This window comes from Solanum pennellii, chromosome 4 (assembly GCF_001406875.1).
Source record: "Solanum pennellii chromosome 4, SPENNV200".
Lineage (NCBI taxonomy): Eukaryota > Viridiplantae > Streptophyta > Magnoliopsida > Solanales > Solanaceae > Solanum > Solanum pennellii.
In genome coordinates, this window is record NC_028640.1 from 560,444 (window position 1) to 578,561 (window position 18,118).

At 32.6% G+C, this 18,118-nt stretch overlaps 4 protein-coding genes and 2 non-coding genes across 13 annotated transcripts; 3 read left to right on the forward strand and 3 right to left on the reverse strand.

The window, feature by feature from the left end:
• Positions 1–825: 825 nt before the first annotated feature.
• Positions 826–932, reverse strand: LOC114077022. The gene has a single exon (XR_003578117.1). It is a non-coding gene; the product is annotated as a U6 spliceosomal RNA (small nuclear RNA).
• A 582-nt stretch (positions 933–1,514) lies between these two features.
• On the forward strand, positions 1,515–5,785 carry LOC107017700 (probable splicing factor 3A subunit 1). Of its 8 annotated transcripts, XM_027916107.1 has the most exons (7): positions 1,515–1,707; positions 2,167–4,313; positions 4,448–4,747; positions 5,048–5,103; positions 5,212–5,283; positions 5,370–5,530; positions 5,625–5,785. In XM_027916107.1, the coding sequence occupies exons 1-3, from the start codon at positions 1,530–1,532 to the stop codon at positions 4,715–4,717; spliced, it is 2,595 nt and encodes an 864-aa protein (XP_027771908.1). In that variant the 5' UTR covers positions 1,515–1,529; the 3' UTR covers positions 4,718–4,747; positions 5,048–5,103; positions 5,212–5,283; positions 5,370–5,530; positions 5,625–5,785. The 8 variants fall into 8 exon arrangements, with proteins under 8 accessions (XP_027771908.1, XP_027771906.1, XP_027771907.1 ...); XM_027916105.1 differs by having other exon boundaries at positions 4,915–5,283; positions 5,450–5,530; XM_027916106.1 differs by having other exon boundaries at positions 5,048–5,283; positions 5,450–5,530.
• A 28-nt stretch (positions 5,786–5,813) lies between these two features.
• On the reverse strand, positions 5,814–6,855 carry LOC107017702 (kirola-like). Its single transcript, XM_015217932.1, has 2 exons — positions 6,621–6,855; positions 5,814–6,239 (listed from the first exon to the last, which is right to left on the reverse strand). The coding sequence occupies exons 1-2, from the start codon at positions 6,805–6,807 to the stop codon at positions 5,983–5,985; spliced, it is 444 nt and encodes a 147-aa protein (XP_015073418.1). The 5' UTR covers positions 6,808–6,855; the 3' UTR covers positions 5,814–5,982.
• Positions 6,856–9,870: 3,015 nt separating this feature from the next.
• On the forward strand, positions 9,871–13,532 carry LOC107017701 (transcription factor MYB124-like). The gene is made up of 11 exons (XM_027916346.1): positions 9,871–10,088; positions 10,563–10,619; positions 10,733–10,805; positions 11,030–11,085; positions 11,185–11,328; positions 11,412–11,530; positions 11,630–11,748; positions 12,164–12,303; positions 12,369–12,589; positions 12,698–12,837; positions 12,955–13,532. The coding sequence occupies exons 1-11, from the start codon at positions 9,871–9,873 to the stop codon at positions 13,054–13,056; spliced, it is 1,389 nt and encodes a 462-aa protein (XP_027772147.1). The 3' UTR covers positions 13,057–13,532.
• Positions 13,533–13,996: 464 nt separating this feature from the next.
• TRNAI-AAU lies at positions 13,997–14,070 on the forward strand. The gene has a single exon. It is a non-coding gene; the product is annotated as a tRNA-Ile (tRNA).
• Positions 14,071–14,356: 286 nt separating this feature from the next.
• Positions 14,357–16,691, reverse strand: LOC107017343 (probable peroxygenase 5). The gene is made up of 6 exons (XM_027916753.1): positions 16,553–16,691; positions 16,369–16,470; positions 15,964–16,049; positions 15,340–15,434; positions 14,836–14,961; positions 14,357–14,588 (listed from the first exon to the last, which is right to left on the reverse strand). Exons 1-6 carry the CDS (start codon positions 16,584–16,586, stop codon positions 14,450–14,452), a joined length of 582 nt encoding a protein of 193 aa, XP_027772554.1. The 5' UTR covers positions 16,587–16,691; the 3' UTR covers positions 14,357–14,449.
• Positions 16,692–18,118: the final 1,427 nt, after the last annotated feature.

The window sequence follows — 18,118 nt, forward strand, 5'->3', positions numbered from 1 at the left end:
TAACTTGTCTTTTATTTTGATTCTTTTAAATTGGTGTATAATACTAGTATTTGATGAAGATTTTTTTGTTTTTAGAAAGGAATAGATTACTCATTCAAAATATAAGAGCAAGAGTTTAAGTTTTCATATTTCAATTCTCGAGTGTATATTTCTTGATCTTTTAATAGGTGAAAAAATCTGTTGAAATTTTTTTTTAAAGATAATTTGAATTTTTAATTTTTTTTGAAGATCATTTGAATTTTTGAGAGAAAGAAAGAGATATTTCAAATAAAATTTAAATTTATGGAAGAGTAAGTTGAATGAGTATAAGTTTCATGTATATCAGAGTTCAAATCTCACATTTTAATTGTGATGTATGAGATTTTACTTAACGTACGTGTTTGCAAATCACAGGTTATAATTGCGACATATGTATCTTATTTGTCTAGCAGTATTTTAATTACGTCCTTTCCAAAAAAAAAAAACTCTTCCTCTCACATTCAAATAGATAAATTCTATACTAAATAATAACTTATTTTAAAGACTAATAGTCGCTTAACAAGCGTTTTGATTTAATGTTACAATACAATGCAAAGTACCTTGTCCTTTGCCCTTGAGCAACATAACGAGGTATTAATTTTGTTTTCATAAATCATAGGAGATGATATTTACTTGAACATGTCAAATGTTCTTCTACTTACATTGTTTTAAATTTTTTTTAACGCAGATCCACTTAAATTCAGAAGGATAAAATTGTGTATCACTTTAAAAATTTAACGTAGAAAAATGCTTGATGTGGCATTTCAAGAATCAATCGCAATACTTGAGTTCGACATCCTCAACTTCCTATATCATGACTACTTCTCGATTTGTGCGTGTCATCCTTGCACAGGGGCCATGCTAATCTTCTCTGTATCGTTTCAATTTCATTCTCACATTTTTCTTCATGAATAACAAAAAGTTTGATTTACTAGTTGTGTTTTTTGCTATCTTCTCATAGTTTTTCATTATATATTATAAGACGTGATCTCTCTCTATCTCCACAACAAACTGTCGCTCTAAGTTTTTATGTGAATGTCATGAAACGTGACACTGATCATTCTTTTCGCCTTTTCATCTCCCTCAAATATAATTTGATCGATGTGATTTATCTTTGTCTTCACAAAATTATTCGCTTTTATAATTTTTGAATTAGTATTTGACGCCGTGAGAGCGGACATCCTTTTTCTCAATTTTGCATACTAGTGCATTTGTCAAAACTCAAAAATACAACTTAGAAATTAGTTAAGATTAATAAAAAGATAACAACTAAAATAATTTTCTCAAAATATTGTAATATCGCTTTAACCTTCGTAAATTCAAACAATTCTAATTAAGCTTTTATTAAGTAAAAGTAATTTAACTTAAATTGTATGTTACAAATAGAAAATCTTGAATGAAAAATTGTTCTAAGAAAACTAATCATACTTTTTTGTAAAAAAAATAAACGTTAAAAAAGAAGAAGAAGAAGTTATCCAAATAAATAATACTAAAACAAATTGTTTTAATAAATGCACAAATATAAGAATGTAAAATGTTCTAATAACAATAAGAACAATCGATCAAATTCTAGGGTTCCAAATTTCCAATTAGGTCTTATAATCTCAGAAATTCACTCAGAGTCCGAGATTCAGAGAGAGTTCTGCCGCCGGTTGACGCCGGTTGACGCCTGTCGCTGCTCTTATTCAGGTAAGTTCACTCTTCCTCGTCTAGTTGTTGTCAAATACCAGAAAATTGCTGATAAGCTTCTCTGTTCACCTGTTATGTGATGTATTAAGTGAGCTGAGATTAGCGGTTGAAGTTAAATTTTCATGAGAAGAGAGATTTTGTGTTCATATCTGTAAATTTGTTGAGATCTTTTCAGTTATGTGATGTACTTGAAGAGCTGACATTAGCTGCTGAAGTTCCATTTTTCATGAGAAATGAGATTTTGTATTCATATCTGTAAATTTGTTGAGATATTTTCAGTTATCTGATGTATTTAAAGAGCTGACACTAGCTATTGAAGTTCCATTTTCATGGGGCTTACCCGAGGGGAAAATTATTAAGATATAAATAAGCTTTTTTTTTCCTTCAATCATTCGTTCTCAATGCTATGTGCCACAAATGAATTGTTTTTTTGATAATAGAATTTGCTGCAACATGCAGGAATAGAAATGTTTGGCACCACAACGATATTGCCCCTTCCGGCACCGCCGTTGGATGGGAATCTGGGACCAATACCTCCTGCTCAGGTGGTAGAGGAACCAGAGGATGATAGGATGGAAGAGAATGAAGAGGACAACAATAAAGGCAACAAGGTTCCAACATCTGTTGCTACACATACGAGAACTATTGGTATCATTTACCCTCCTCCAGATATTAGGAGTATTGTTGATAAGACTTCGCAGTTTGTTGCGAAGAATGGTCCGGAATTTGAGAAGAGAATTGTTCTAAATAATGCTGGCAATGCGAAATTTAACTTCTTGAATGCCTCTGATCCTTACCATGCCTATTATCAGCACCGTTTGGCTGATGCTCGCACACAGAATCAGGCTTCTGGAGAGCAGCCTACTCAGCCAGATGACAATGAAGCAGCCCCTGCTCCTCCTACTGCTGATGGTGCTGAGGCAACTGCTAAACCTGATCCGTCAGCTCAGTTTAGACCTGTAAGAAAGGTTCTCGAGCCACCTGAGGCAGAGCAATATACTGTAAGACTCCCTGAAGGGATCACAGGTGAAGAACTGGATATTATTAAGCTTACAGCACAATTTGTGGCCAGAAATGGGAAGTCTTTCTTAACAGGGTTAACAAGCAGGGAGATTAATAATCCCCAATTTCATTTTCTAAAGCCTACTCACAGCATGTTCATGTTTTTCACTTCACTTGCTGATGCGTATTCAAAAGTTCTGATGCCTCCGAAAGGCTTGACGGACAAGCTGCAGAAGAGTGCTGCTGACATGACAACAGTCCTAGAGCGATGTCTGCATCGGTTGGAATGGGAAAGGTCACAGGAGCAGGCTCGGCAAAAAGCTGAAGATGAGATAGAACAAGAGAGGGTGCAGATGGCTATGATTGATTGGCATGATTTTGTCGTTGTTGAGACTATAGATTTTGCTGATGACGAGGATCAGGATTTACCTCCACCTATGACCCTAGAGGAGGTTATAAGGAGGAGCAAGATGCCTACATTGGAGGAAGAAGAGTATGTTGAGCCTGGAAAAGAGGTGGAAATGGAGATGGATGAAGAAGAGGTGCAGCTAGTTGAAGAAGGTATGCGAGCTGCGACTCTTGAAGAGAATGGTGGTATCAAGAGTGCTGAAGCCATGGCAATTTCAGAGGAACAGGACCCACCAATGCGGATTGTGAAGAACTGGAAGAGGCCTGAAGAGAGGATCCTGGCAGAAAGGGACCCAACTAAGTATGTTGTCTCACCTATAACCGGTGAGCTCATACCTATTAATGAGATGTCTGAACATATGAGAATCTCTCTCATTGATCCAAAGTACAAGGAACAGAAGGACAGGATGTTTGCGAAGATTAAGGAGACGACTCTTGCGCAGGATGATGAGATTTCTAGGAACATTGTTGGACTTGCAAGAACCCGTCCGGATATATTTGGTACCACAGAAGAAGAAGTTTCAAACGCGGTCAAGGCTGAGATTGAGAAAAAGAAGGAAGAGCCGAAGCAAGTCATATGGGATGGTCACACAGGTAGCATTGGTCGCACTGCAAACCAGGCAATGTCTCAGAACAGTGATGATCAGAATGATGCTGCAAATGATGCAAGAAACCTTCCTGGACCACAGGCTCCTCCACCTCCCAGACCTGGTTTTCCATCTATTAGGCCACTACCTCCACCTGGGCTTGCACTGAATATTCCTAGGCCTCCTAATACAGTCCAGTATTCTACTCCTGGGGTTGCTGCTCCGCCTCCACCTCGACCTCCTATGGTTAACATGATTCCTCAGGTTCGGCCCCCACCTCCTCCCATGCCACAGATGCCAGGTCAGCAAAATCTCATGGTGAATCGCCCTCCAATGCCTCCATCGATGGGTATGAATTCTCATAACATTCCCATTCCACCACCTCCTGGATCACAATTTACTCCTTTGGGAGCACCTCGACCCTTTGTTCCCCACCCGATGTCCCAGCCCGGAATGTCTATGGTCCCGCCGCCTCCTATGCCCCAAGGAATGCCGCCACCCCCTCCACCAGAGGAAGCGCCTCCTCTCCCTGAAGAGCCAGAGCCAAAGAGGCAAAAGCTTGAAGAGTCTATTCTCATTCCTGAAGACCAGTTTTTGGCTCAGCACTCGGTATGGATAGCTTCTTTTTTTTTCTTTTTCCCCCCAACTTTTACATAATTGTCTGGGTCTCTGAGAATTTTGCTTAATGCCTCAATTTTCTTACATCCATGGAAATTATGTTGCCTGCTGGGATTTTATTGCAGGGACCTGCAAGAATCAATATATCTGTGCCGAATACCGATGAAGGGAATCTCAAAGGACAAATTCTGGAAATTACAGTGCAATCTCTGTCCGAAACCATTGCCAGTCTAAAAGAGAAGATTTCTGGGGAGATTCAGCTGCCTGCAAACAAACAAAAACTGAGTGGAAAGGCTGGTTTTCTCAAGGACAACTTGTCTCTTGCGTACTATAATGTTGCATCTGGAGAAACACTTGGTCTCTCACTAAGAGAACGTGGTGGGAGAAAGAGATGAATGGGGAGTTATTTGGCATGGTCTTCAAAGGTTTATTTTGCTACTGTTCGGCATATCTAATCCTTGTTATGAATTTTAAGAATTCTCTATACTTCTTTCATGTTATTTGGGAGATAATACTGGTCTTGTACTTTAGTTTTTCTTTCTGCATTTAATCATCTTTATTTTTCAAGCTGATGGCTGAGTATCTACTACAGATTTTGGCATGTTGGTGATCATCCATGAGGACAACAGGAAGTTTACTAGTTCTATGTCTATAAAGATGCCATGACTGTGGGTTCACGAGTTTTGTTTATGTTACTAATTTTGTGTTTGTCTCACCACCTGCAGTTGCTGCACCCTAACTACAGCTCAGTTGTTATTTCTTTCTGTCTTCTGAGTCCAAGGCACATTCTGGAATTATAACTTTTCTGATGTCTTCTTTGCAAACATTTCTTATAATTTTGGAGGTTTCCCTTAGCAATTAATATCTCAAATTCTTCTGTGGACTTTAGGACCTATTTCTGTAGAAGATGTGCTTGTCGTGGTGGGAGACGCTTGTCCCAATCACACCTGCCTCTTTTGTGGTGCGTTTTTTGGGGCACTTGAGTCTCTACATACAAGTTACATGTAGTTTCTTTCTTTTTTTGACAATGGTAACTGTTATATGTAGATTCATTCATTTGGTTTGTTTTGATGGAGTCTGCTGTATCCCCGTGGCTCCTCTGATGTGCCTTTATTTTATCAACACAGCTTTATACCCCTGTTAGGAGATGTGATGTGTGCTGCATTTGTTGGTTGTGTTGCGAGGTCCAATCTCGATAACAAAAGCAGGTAGAGTTATTGCTCTTTTCACTGGTGTGTTCATTTTAGTGTTTGATGAGATCATGTTGGCAGATATCAAGATTCAACACTTCACTTTTTGCAGGCTTTCGAAGGATGTTGCAGACGATTGATACGTCTTTCTTCTGTAATCGTTGGAAATTCCTTATTTTCTGGTAGATAATGTGCCATCTTAGTATTCTTCTGCTATGATTCTTATAAGTTATTGGTTGATCAGTTTATATATGTTTATGCTTTTGTGCATGATATTAGCTCTAGTGACATATACATAACATATTCATCAAAAACATCACTTATTCCACATGCTGGCTAGAACTAGCCAAATATTCATCACACCAACACATCACATAATGTGTATGTACATAGTCACATATACATTATATTATTTATTATTCCACATGCTAGCTAGAACTAGCAAATTATTCATCACACACACACACACATTATTTCTTGAGAAGGTGACTTTCTATATCCTTGGTCATGGCAAGGATAACACCCAAGTGAAGGAGGGGTTCTGGGGTATCTTCAGTTTTCTTTTCGTAGTCAATTGTCCAAGTAGTCCACTGGCCATCACAAGATGTTGTAAAATTACAGTATTTATACAACTTTAATAAATCTCCTTCGATAACTTTCCATTTGATTAATTTCTGCTGAGGATCGGCCGCTTCGATTAGGTGCTTCATATACATTTCTTGTCCAGCTACAATCATATTATAAACAGAAAATACAAGAGATCGTTAGCACTAGTTCAACTGTTAAATGGAGAATTTAAACATTTACAAAATATTATTAGGTGAGAAAATTATATTTGTGATGTTATTACTACTTTCATGAGTTTTTTTTAATATTATTATTAAAGATTAGTGAGTGATGAGTAGTTATATTCCTTTGTTGAAAAGCAAAAGGATTTACTTGTACTATATTTATGAAAATTAAACACCATCGAATATATTTTCATGAAGATTATTTTCTTAGAAATAAACTTTCTTATTAGTTATTGTCAAATACCCTTAAATAGAGAAAATTTATGCAAGTAAATCATATTAAGAGAGAGATAGGGTACCAAAAAAAGGTGAGTTACCTTCATTGTATTTCCAACTAACAATCGAACCAGTCTTAACGCTTTCACCTTCGTGAATTCCAAAATGGACGATATTTTTAGGACTTATATTGGGTACCTGATTAGTATTGATGTGAAAAATATCGAAAAACGAGCCTTCTCCACACTTCATCTCCATTGAAGCTATCAACTTACCTTTTAAACCCATATTTTTTATTTTTTAAGAATAGCAATACGTTGTGAAAGAAAGTGGTGAGAAAATATTTAGAACTTGTAGTCTTTATATAGATTTTAATTAAATGTGAAATGCTAGCTAGTAAAAACATTATCCACCACATATCTACGAGTTAATACCAGTTTACACCTTAACCTATTTTTTTTTTAAAAATAATTTGTTACCTAACCTATTTTTTTTAAAAATAATTTGTTACCTAACTTTTTACTTTTATAGTAAGATTACCATTAAAAAGAACTTACAAGTTATCGTACATATTCATTTAAAGTGTTATATGTGAAACTTTCAATGTTGTATGATAGAATAAACAAATATTTTTATAAGAACAAATAATTGCCGAACGGCGAAATTAGAAATTTTATTAAAAAATGTTCAAAATTGAATATATATAACATAATTATAAACTTATTTACTTAATATAACTTTTTATAAATATAATATAATTTTCATTGTAGCACATGCCTAATGCAGAAAATAAATCATATCTATTTGTTTAATTTTCTTTTCCTAATACGGGTATTACCTATTGGCACATGTCTATTGAGTAGTGCCGTTAATATGGGTTAGGTCTGTTGGCCGGCCTGCTCTAGCCCGAGATTTAATAGGGATGAGCTACGATTTTTGAAGTCCATTTGAGAAAAGGATTTTTTTAGCCCGGTCTGAATAAGCCTGTTGATTTGTGGGGCTTGAGAAATATCGGTAGGGCCGGCCCGTGGGCCAATAAAAATTAATTAAAAAAATATAATATAATATTAAAATTTAAAATTAAAGAGAATACAAACTCAAAACAATTACGTTAATATTTCTATTTAAATATTTATACTTTTACTTGAAAAAAAACTTAATAAATATTACAAAGATAATTTTATTTGTGGATTTGATTATAAACTAGTAACATTAACATCATGTAATATTGTTTTGTCGATATTTATGATAATATTTTTAAATTATAATTTATAATTTAACTTAATAATTTTAAATATAATATAACTTTTAAATAAAGTGGGCTGGCCCGGCAAGCCTGTAGCCCACGTACTTGTGGGTTTGGCCGGCCGTTTTCTGGCTCACACCAAAAATGGACTAGCCCGGCCTGACCCGTAAAATGTCGAAGCCTGTAAGGATTAACCCAGATGGGGTGGGTTAGCCCATATTGACAGCTCTAATATTGAGTATTGAGTGAGATATAAAATTACAAATGAAGTATGTGATATCTCAACCACAAAATAATATCTTTTTAGACTTGCAAAGTATGAAATAAAATAACAAATAAACTAACACACATCTTATAATAATGGAAAAAGGGTCTGAAAAATACTTTCAACTTTGGTTGAAATTGTTGTTACGATACCAAACTTTATGGACAACCTTTTACCCCCTACACTATTTTAAAATGTATTTTAAAGGTATATATATGCCCACATGGACACATTACTATTTATAATGACGCAATATTTATGATGTCCACGTGGGCACATTTATACCTTCAAAAGACATTATTAAATAGTGTAAAGGGGTAAAAAGGTCATTTCAAAACTTAGTATCGTGATAATAATTTCGATCAAAGTTTAAATATATTTCAGATCTTTTTCCCTATAATAATAAAAATAATGGAATATTAGAATTATGGTGGTCGGTAAATGTCCATAAATGTATCCAAATATTTTATTTGTGTTGAGTAAATGTTATACTAACGGATGTCTCATGAAAGTACTCAAGTTCATAATTTCTCTCCTCTTTATATTTGTGTTTTTATTTAGATATGACCAAACCAAAAAGTGGTCAATTGAATTCAAAAATCTAAGAATGCAATAATGAAAACCATTCAAGTTCATCATTAAGACATTTGGCTCTAGGGTTGAATATATTCTCCATTGAAATATAATTACTCTTATCATATGATTCTAAAAGTTATATATATGCTATATCATCACATGTCATTTGAGAGAGCATAATTTTTCAACACCACATACGCTCCCATATAGATATATAAAATAAAATAAAATAAAGTGATAGGTAAGAAAGATCTAGATATAAATATTAATACATAGAACTTAGAATGACATAATATATACTTAAATATGTCTTTTAATTTAGCTTCAGCTGACATTTATATATGATCTCCAACTTTGGATGTACATAAATAGGTACTTAAACTTATATAAAATTGGACAAGTAGACACATATATTCTATGTGACATAATACACGTAGGACGCCATATATTCTACGCTTCTTTAATTTTTTAACAGTTTAAATGTCTAATTGTGCACATCGATAGTTAGAAGACATAGATATCAGTTAAGACTAAATTAAATAACACATTTATGTATTATGCCGTACTTTGAATTCATTTTTCCAACTTAGAAACTTTTACCTAGGGTTCCATATGTTCCTTTTACATGCAACTATAGATTCCCTCTCTAGAAAGCTCTTTTCTTGAAAATATTGGATTAGTATATCCTTTTGACTTATTAGAACTTGAAAGATAGTACATGAAAGTTTATGGGTTGATTTTACGGATGATCACTCAATTTTTTATTTCGTTTTACTAAAATTATTGAATTATCTCTTATAATATTAAAGTCACCCGATTTATTTAAGTATCATATAAAATCATTGTATAATTTATTTTTTTATAACCAAAGGTGGCTCAGTATTACCTAAAGATCATAAATAAAACATTATTAAGAAATCAATGAAGTAGGGAGTAATATTTTTTCTAATTTTGGAATTCATTATGCATAGAATTCCAATAGTATAAACTAGTGAATCCAAGGTGAAAGGTATCCAAGTAGTGTAACACTATTTCCCCCTTTTTGTCCCCTAAGCCATTTCTATATAAATCAATTATTCATCCAAAAGGCTCTTTTGTAACATAACAATCTAGTTATTATAAGTTGTGAAAAATGAAGAAGACTAAAGGAAATAATTGTGATGGAGCCAAACCAAAAGAAAGACATATTGTGTCTTGGTCACAAGAGGTACTAATTATTATTATTATTATGGTTATTTGACACTAATTAATTTGTAATTAAGACATGATTGATTGGTTGGTTATTGTTTTATTTGTTTTGGTCCTTTTTGAGTTGATTGTGTTTGTTCCATCGCATATTTGGTCACCTGATGCTAAGGAGGCCGGTCCCACTTTAGTATTCACTTTGATTCATGCAGCTACATCTTGTATTGATGTTTGTTTTGTGTTGCAGGAGGACGATATACTACGAGAGCAAATTCGTATTCATGGAATTGATGACAAGTAATGTCACTTATCCTTTCGATTTTTTTTTAGAGTTAATTTCTCGAATGATCACTCGACTAACAGTTATTATAGAAAGTCATTTTCGTTAATGACAAATTGAAATCAAGAAAGAAATATGACTTTTCAAGATAATAACTACTATTAGTTAAATTACCAGCTAAGAAATCAACCTTTGAAAATTTTCAATGATCTTAAAAAAAGGGCCATATATTTTTGGTATCTAATAAGACCAAAAAAGTTTGTCCATATGGCTATTGAAGGCTGCCACGATAACATAGTCAAAATTTTCATTAAGAGGGTTCAGAATATGAAGATGTAAACACGTGATTAAGTCGAATGGGGTTCAATATCTAAAACATATACGTAACAAATAATTTTAACCATATATATACAGTGTAGTTTTCCGCGTCCCTTACTAGCTCCGCCCTTTGAATCTAAATGATTTTTTTTTCTTCATGATGTATGATGTAGTTGGACTATCATAGCTTCAAACTTCAAGGATAAAACAACTAGGCAATGCAAAAGAAGGTTTGTTCCAAAATATTCTCTCTGTATTTGACATTTTCCATTATTCATTTACTGTTTTTTATTTGTGTCTTTTGGTTAACTAATGTGATTGTGTTTTTTTAAAAAATCTGCAGATGGTTCACTTATTTGAACTCCGATTTCAAAAGGGGAGGATGGTCACCCGAAGAAGATATGCTTTTATGCGCGGTAAAAATGATGTTATGTTGATTGTAACATTGTACATTAAGTCGCGTTTCTATTTGGGAGGTTTGGTTTTGTAATCATTTACAAACTTGTTCTACTTACGTGAATAAGGCCTCATTTGTTTCCATTGAAATTAAGACGTCTGAATCTGAATAAGTATTTGATGATGATAAATTGTGATTACAATGTACATATCTTATAGAAAAAGATTGCTTGCGCGTTTGCAGGCTCAAAAGATTTTTGGAAACAGATGGACTGAAATTGCCAAAGTGGTATCAGGCAGGTAAAACAGCATTGTATTTTGGTACTAATTGTTAGAAATTTCAGTTTTTTGTTAGGAATGTTTAGTGTTCTGAACTTTTTTTTTTTCGCGTTGATACAGAACGGATAATGCTGTGAAGAACAGGTTCACTACAATCTGCAAAAAGAAAGCAAAACATGAAGCAATGGCTGAAGAAAACAGGGTTACGTTATCAAATAAGCTCGATACTGACAGAATATGTGATGTTTCCGCTAAGAAGCTGAGGTAAAATGAATATAGCTTGGTTCAATTATGTCGCGGAGATACAAAAGGTATGTATTATATAACATACAATCGTCGTGATGCAGGAGGAGCCATACTATACAAAGCTCGGTTGATGATTGTCCGAATAATAATCAACCGGTTAGACATCCATTTGCAGTGCTTGCTCAGAATGTCAATAACCTGAAAGAGACACATGAAAATGGTAACAATGTTTGACAGTAAACGTTGTAAAGGGATAGTCGAATATTAGATGAGAGAACATATCATTGATTATGTAACGGACTTTCTATGGATTTTCCAGGAACGGTCCTTAAGAAGAATGATCGAAATATGTTGATGCAACAAGAAGAAATACTGAGCTCACTGGCACTCAAAGTTAATTCGCAAAACAGTAACCAGAGACTTGAAAATGCTTGGATGGTAAGCTATTATTTACATTACTGGTTGCAGAAGTTGTAATCTCGTTAAGGATGCAACAAGCTGTAAAAGGCGTGCTTAAGCCTTGACACGAGGCTCAAAACACATTGAGCTCTTCACTTCGCTTAACGTGTACTTCAGTGTCATCATCAAGGCTTTAAGACAAACTTTTCTTTGTGAATGAGCTTGTCCTAAAGAGGCGACACTAAACAATTGAAATTTTACTTTATATCCGAAAATAATTCTGTTTCTTTGTCCGTATGTTTGTTATTCATGCTTATAGTTGTATTCGTATGTTTTCTCCACTGTGCCTTTTGCACTTTATTTGCGTTTAAAGCCTCAAATGACCTTAAAGCCTTTTTGTGCTTTTTGGTATAGATAACACTGTCTCTGATGGGATGATCTGACTATTTTGCAGGTAGTCGATGATTTTCTTCATCGTATGAAGGAAAGTGATATGCTCAAGTTCCGGCATACAGAGATGAATTCTGTACACAATACTCATAAGAATCTGATAACAAACTCAAGTAGTAACGAAAGGAACCGATCATCTAAAAGGTATTGACTAGCACAAGCTAATTTTTCCTAGTGCAGACTAGTCTAAAATCTAGATGTACATACAGGCAACTTGCTTTATCTCAAGAGTCTGGTGACAGTTCAGAGTACAATACCGGATCAACTCAGCTGTCGCGTGCATTGAGTAATAAAACAGAAGAAAGTCAAGTTAAGACGTGTACGCGTGATCAGGAGATTCAATCTGGTTTGCAAAACTTTCAAATAGGTGATCAAACTGGAGTACAAGAGTTGGAAAATGGAATTTTCTGTGATCTATCATTCCCTCATGGTACGACGAAGAATTTCATATTACATAATACATAGTGACTATTCTAAATAGCTAAAGCTGAAATCTGAATTGCTTTATTCTCATAAAAATGATAATTTTGAACGTCAGATACTCGGTCTGTTTGTGATGAAATGAAGCACGATGATGTATCAGCAACAGATGGATGTGAATATCCTTCTCCTCTCCAAGTAACTCCGCAATTCAGATCATTAGCTGAAGCAATTCCCAGCCCAAAATTCTCCGAAAGTGTAAGCAATCATTGCTTTATGTAATGCTTCGGAACTACATCCAGCATAGCTGTGCTTTTTCATTTGAATCATATTAACTTTGGTGCAAAACTAACTGAATTTCGTATAATTTTTCAGGAGAGACAATTCCTATTGAAGACACTTGGAGTTGAGTCTACATCTCCTCATCGAACCACGAAACCTCCATCTTGCAAAAGGGCGCTCCTTCAAAGTCTATGATCAATACGCATCCTTTCTCATGACACATAGAAAAATGCAGGGCACGAGCACGAACAAACACAAACTCACAGAAATGAACATGTACCTAGTCTGTTTTCTTAATGTGTCTCATTTCTTGTGTCATCGTGGAACTCGAATGGAGGTATTCGATGTTTCCATAAGTTTTTGACATTTATTGTAGATAACATAATAGTGTAGTAGTTACAAATTGGCAACTCACCAGAGTTCACAGAGTATGTAAAAGAAGATAGTTATTTGTAGAACTTCTTCCAAAGGCTTTTTGGTGGCTAAGTTGCTCGGATCCTGTAAAAGATATTGTCGTATCTTTGTCAGATTCTTTAAAAGCTATGCGTGTTTGAAGGATTTGACACACACTCGTAAGGAATTTTTGAAGAGTCTGACCAACATAATCTGGTGTAGTTGGTAGTAGTGTTAGTCAAGTGTGATCATTATTAAATAGTAAAAAGCAGAAGGATGAAGGGAATTCAATATGAATTAAAGCTTAGTATTCAAATTTAAAGCATTCAATGTATTATTATGTACTTCGTATGTATATCATGCCTAGAATATTTACAATTGTTTTTAATGGATTAAAATTTGTGATGTAGTTTCAATTTCATTGTTCCTCTATATTGAATATCTTGAAATTACGAGGTATAATAATTGGGCCTTTGGTCATGTTTCACTGCGAAATTTGGAAATTTTTTTTTTTTTATTTTAAAGTGAAAATTGAAATTATGTTTGACCAGTATTACTACTAATTGAAGTTGTTTTTAACTTTTGTGTGTAATCTGGAGTGAAAAAATGAAAATACATTTTTTTGTTTTTCAAATTCCGTCCAAACGTATTTTTCGGAGTTCAACTGTGGAAAAAAAACTCATGGTTGACACTAAATTCTTGTTTGATAGTGTATCCGGTAAATATGAACATGCAAGCAACTGGCCCATTAGCTCAGTTGGTTAGAGCGTCGTGCTAATAACGCGAAGGTCGCAGGTTCGAGACCTGCATGGGCCACCTCTTTTTAGAATTTTCAGACCTTTTTGGAAAATCGTTTATTCTTGCAAATTACATGATTTTAAAATTTCGTCTTTTTTGTTATGGGCCACTTCTTTTTAAATTTTTCAATGCTAAAAATCGTGTATTCTTTCAAATTATGTGATTCTAAAATTTCGTCTATCATAGAGTCTCTTAATAAAGGACAAAAAACAAAAAATGATTCACGTGTGTAATAATTAGAGACAAAATTTTCACACAAAGCTCCTCGATTTATTTATTTTCAGTAATTTAAGGAGACTACAAATGCATAAAAATAAAAACATAGCATTATAACAACAATAGCATTAACAACATAATACAATAACTTAATTAATATATAGTGGAACTATAGAATCCACTATTTTGAAGCATGCTCCTTTGCTATTTGCTCAAAAAGACTTCCATCATACAGAGCTTTTACAGTTTCTTTTGTCAATTTTTCATTCTTATTTTTGCCTAAATCATATAAAGAATGCCAATCTACAAAAGCATTTGCCCTACACATATAAAAAAATTGTGTTATAATCAAATTTTAAAAAATAAGGAAAACAATCTAACAAAACAAAAAAAAAAAGGTATAATTGCACTTTGTATAGAGGTTTAATGCTCAAAAATATTGTTTGAGATCGTATATTATTATTATTATTATCTTTAAGCCATGTATTTGGTCTGATATATCACGAAAATTGAGACGGAGAGAGTAACAACAAAGAAGAAAATAAGAAACAAAGAAAGAGAGGATACCATCCATAGTAGTCCTTTGGTTTTCTATTGGTTTTGAGCATTTCTTTCACTTCATTGTAGGTCAAAGAATCTGCATTTTCATTTGCATGCTTCTTAAAGATCTCCTCAAACTTCTCTGGCACAAACCTTGAACAATAGTAAGTTAAATCAATAGACGGTGGCAGAGTCAGAATTTTCAATAAAATGAATTTAATTAAATATGAAGAAGTAAACACACGAAAAAGTCGAAAAAGGTTCAACTATATATATATATAACCAATGTAATTTTCTGTTGAAAAAAGTTCGAATGAAACCTCTAACATCTAAACCCTAGCTCCTCTCCTGACTGGACCAAGTGTAACTATACTTAGTCACTTTGGTCCACATGAGCGGATCCAGCATGTTATGTTTGAATTTACGAAAACTCATTAATTTTTACTCAATTTTTTTTTATATATTAAAATATCGATTAGATATCTATACATAACCAGAATTTAATTATTTATAAGCTAGTTATGAATTTACCTCCCTTCAGAGTCATAGGCACCAGAATCACTACCATGTATGGCATATTTAATATTTTCTACCACAATAGGGAAGAGTAAAGATGGACATTTTCCCTGTGACACACACACAAAAGAAAGCATATAAAAAATTAGAATAAATTATATTGTTGAGAACATTAGTACAAATCATATCCAAAGATGACTTATTTGTGATCCACTTTCAATTCCCTAAGTTTACTTTGAAAAATATCAATTCTAAATTACATTAGGAAATTCGTAAAAAGAAGGTACTCTGTCTGTTCATTTCATTTTACTCGACTCTTATATTAAAAATAAATTATTATTTTTATGTATTTTTTAACAAATCGAGATAAATTTTGCCTTTTTATCAAATGTGCATGTTCCTAATCTAATTACTAAGTCAATAGAGAAATTCACATTGACAACTCATATCAAATTTTTTAAAGAAGTACCAAAATTATACTATGGAACCATATATAGAAGAAATAACAATATATACTCAGTGAAATTCCATAAAGTGGGGTCTAGGAAGAACAAACTATTTCGTAAAGATAAAAATATTATTTCCAAAATACGCTCGATATATAGATAAAATAAATAAATATATATATATGAAAATTACCGGTCGAGTCTTGTAACTGAGATTAAAATGAATGAGAATAGCAGAAAACGTAGAACGGAAAATACCACGCCCCATCTTTCTAAAAGCTGAAAAAAATAATTATAAATCAGAAAATAATTAGGTCAAGTCAAAGAAAATATATATTAGTGTATTAAATAAAAGAAAAAAAAAAGAACTCTATATTTATTAAATTCACTAATAGAAACAAATATTTTTTTTCACCACAAATCAATGAAAAACTTACGCTAGAGAACATCATTTTTCATTCATTTTGAATCGAAAAATGCATGGTGAAAAATAGAGACTATGTTCTCACAATAATAATGAAATTTTTTTTAATTTTTTCATGTAAAAAAAACATATTTTTTTAATGTTGACTAGCTAAGAAAGAAAAGAAGGAAAAACCTTTGTACGTTTCTGAAGGATAAATTATTCTATCATTATTGATATCGAAGAACATAACATGCTTTTCCAAAGGAGTGAGCTCATGATTATTTGCAATTATTCCTGCACGAATTGAATATACGCAGATTTTCTATAAAATCGCTATTTGATCATTTAAAAAAAAAAGTAACTTTGATATACGTACCGTCAGCTTGACTGCAACTGGTTGAGCTAGCCATGGAAACTATATAATATGCAACGAAAATATAAGAAGAATGTGCAATAAATAGAAAATAAAGGGAGAATTCAAGCTTTTGTTGGAGAACATGATGTATAATTAATTAAATACGTAACATGTATTTTGAAGTATTTTTAAAATGTACTCTTTAATTTAGTTTTATTTGATATCCACATTTTCTAAATTTAGGTGTACATAAGTAAACATTTAGATATAAAATTGAACAAATATACTTCTTACGTAACGTAATACACGTAGGACGTGAATTGTCATGTAGAACGTCACGTAGCATACATGTCTGTTTGATCAACTTTATACAAAATTAAGTATTTACTTATGCATTGAAAGACATGAATATCAACTGAAATCAGATTAAAAAAATACGTTTACGTATGTGAGAAGAGAGGGAGAAGGAGAGAGATATAATGCACACCTTAAAAAATGATTTCATTTGATCTCAAAAAAGTATTGGATATTTATAGCCAATTTCTGTTCTGGTTAACCAACTTCTAATTTAATGCAACTTCGTGTACGCAATATGTGAAGACGATAACGACGGGTATATTGGATGGGTTTGCTCTTTTTTTAATCAAAAATTTTAGATTTGAATCTTTTTGAACGAGAACATTTTTACTCGAATATGACATTATGAATTCAAAAAAGTCGAGCTCTCAATAAAAGCAAAGTAGTTTTATTAATTTAAAATAAAATTAATTTTTTTCACTAAATAAACGTTTAGTAACATATTAATATATTAACTCTAACTTTGAACGTAAAAAGTACTAACAAACTATAATAATCAACAATAGAATAAAATAAAATTATCCAGCTATTAGGCTGACAGAACATTATTTATATTTGAAGTCTTAAGCTTTTACAAGAAATCAGCATCATATATTTTTATTTTAATTTCTTTATCTAATTTTATCCTGATACTTAATTTCAAAAAGAAATTCTTTGATTCATCATTTTAAATTAAAAATATATAAAAATATTATGATTTTGAGACATGTTATTTAAAATATATATAAAATAATATTTTTAGAAACAGACTAAAAAAAGTAATACGAATAATTAAATTGAAACATACAATAAGTCCACGTTCTATATATTTGCCTATACGCAATGTCACAAAGAAGCTACCTATATTGTTTAATTTCTTTTAATTTAAGGTTTTAATAGTTTAATTAGAACCGAAATTTACGCCCTAAGATAGGTTAGACAGAATTAGCCAAAGGTATTAGGATGCGTTAAATAGACTTATGATTTAGTTTGTCTTTTATGTTTGGACATGTGTAATTGAATATATTTTTAAATATTGTGTTTTCCGTTTTACTTGTGATTTATGTTACAAAGTATATTTAAGAGATTCAACATTATTACTCCTCCTCGTATATATGGATTATATATTTTTTAAATTGCAAATATACCGTTGATTATGTTTTTAATTATTGACAAAACCAAATAATTAAATCAGACCGAATGTATTTCGATTTGAATTGGGTTACACTTCTTCAAAATCAAATATCAAAA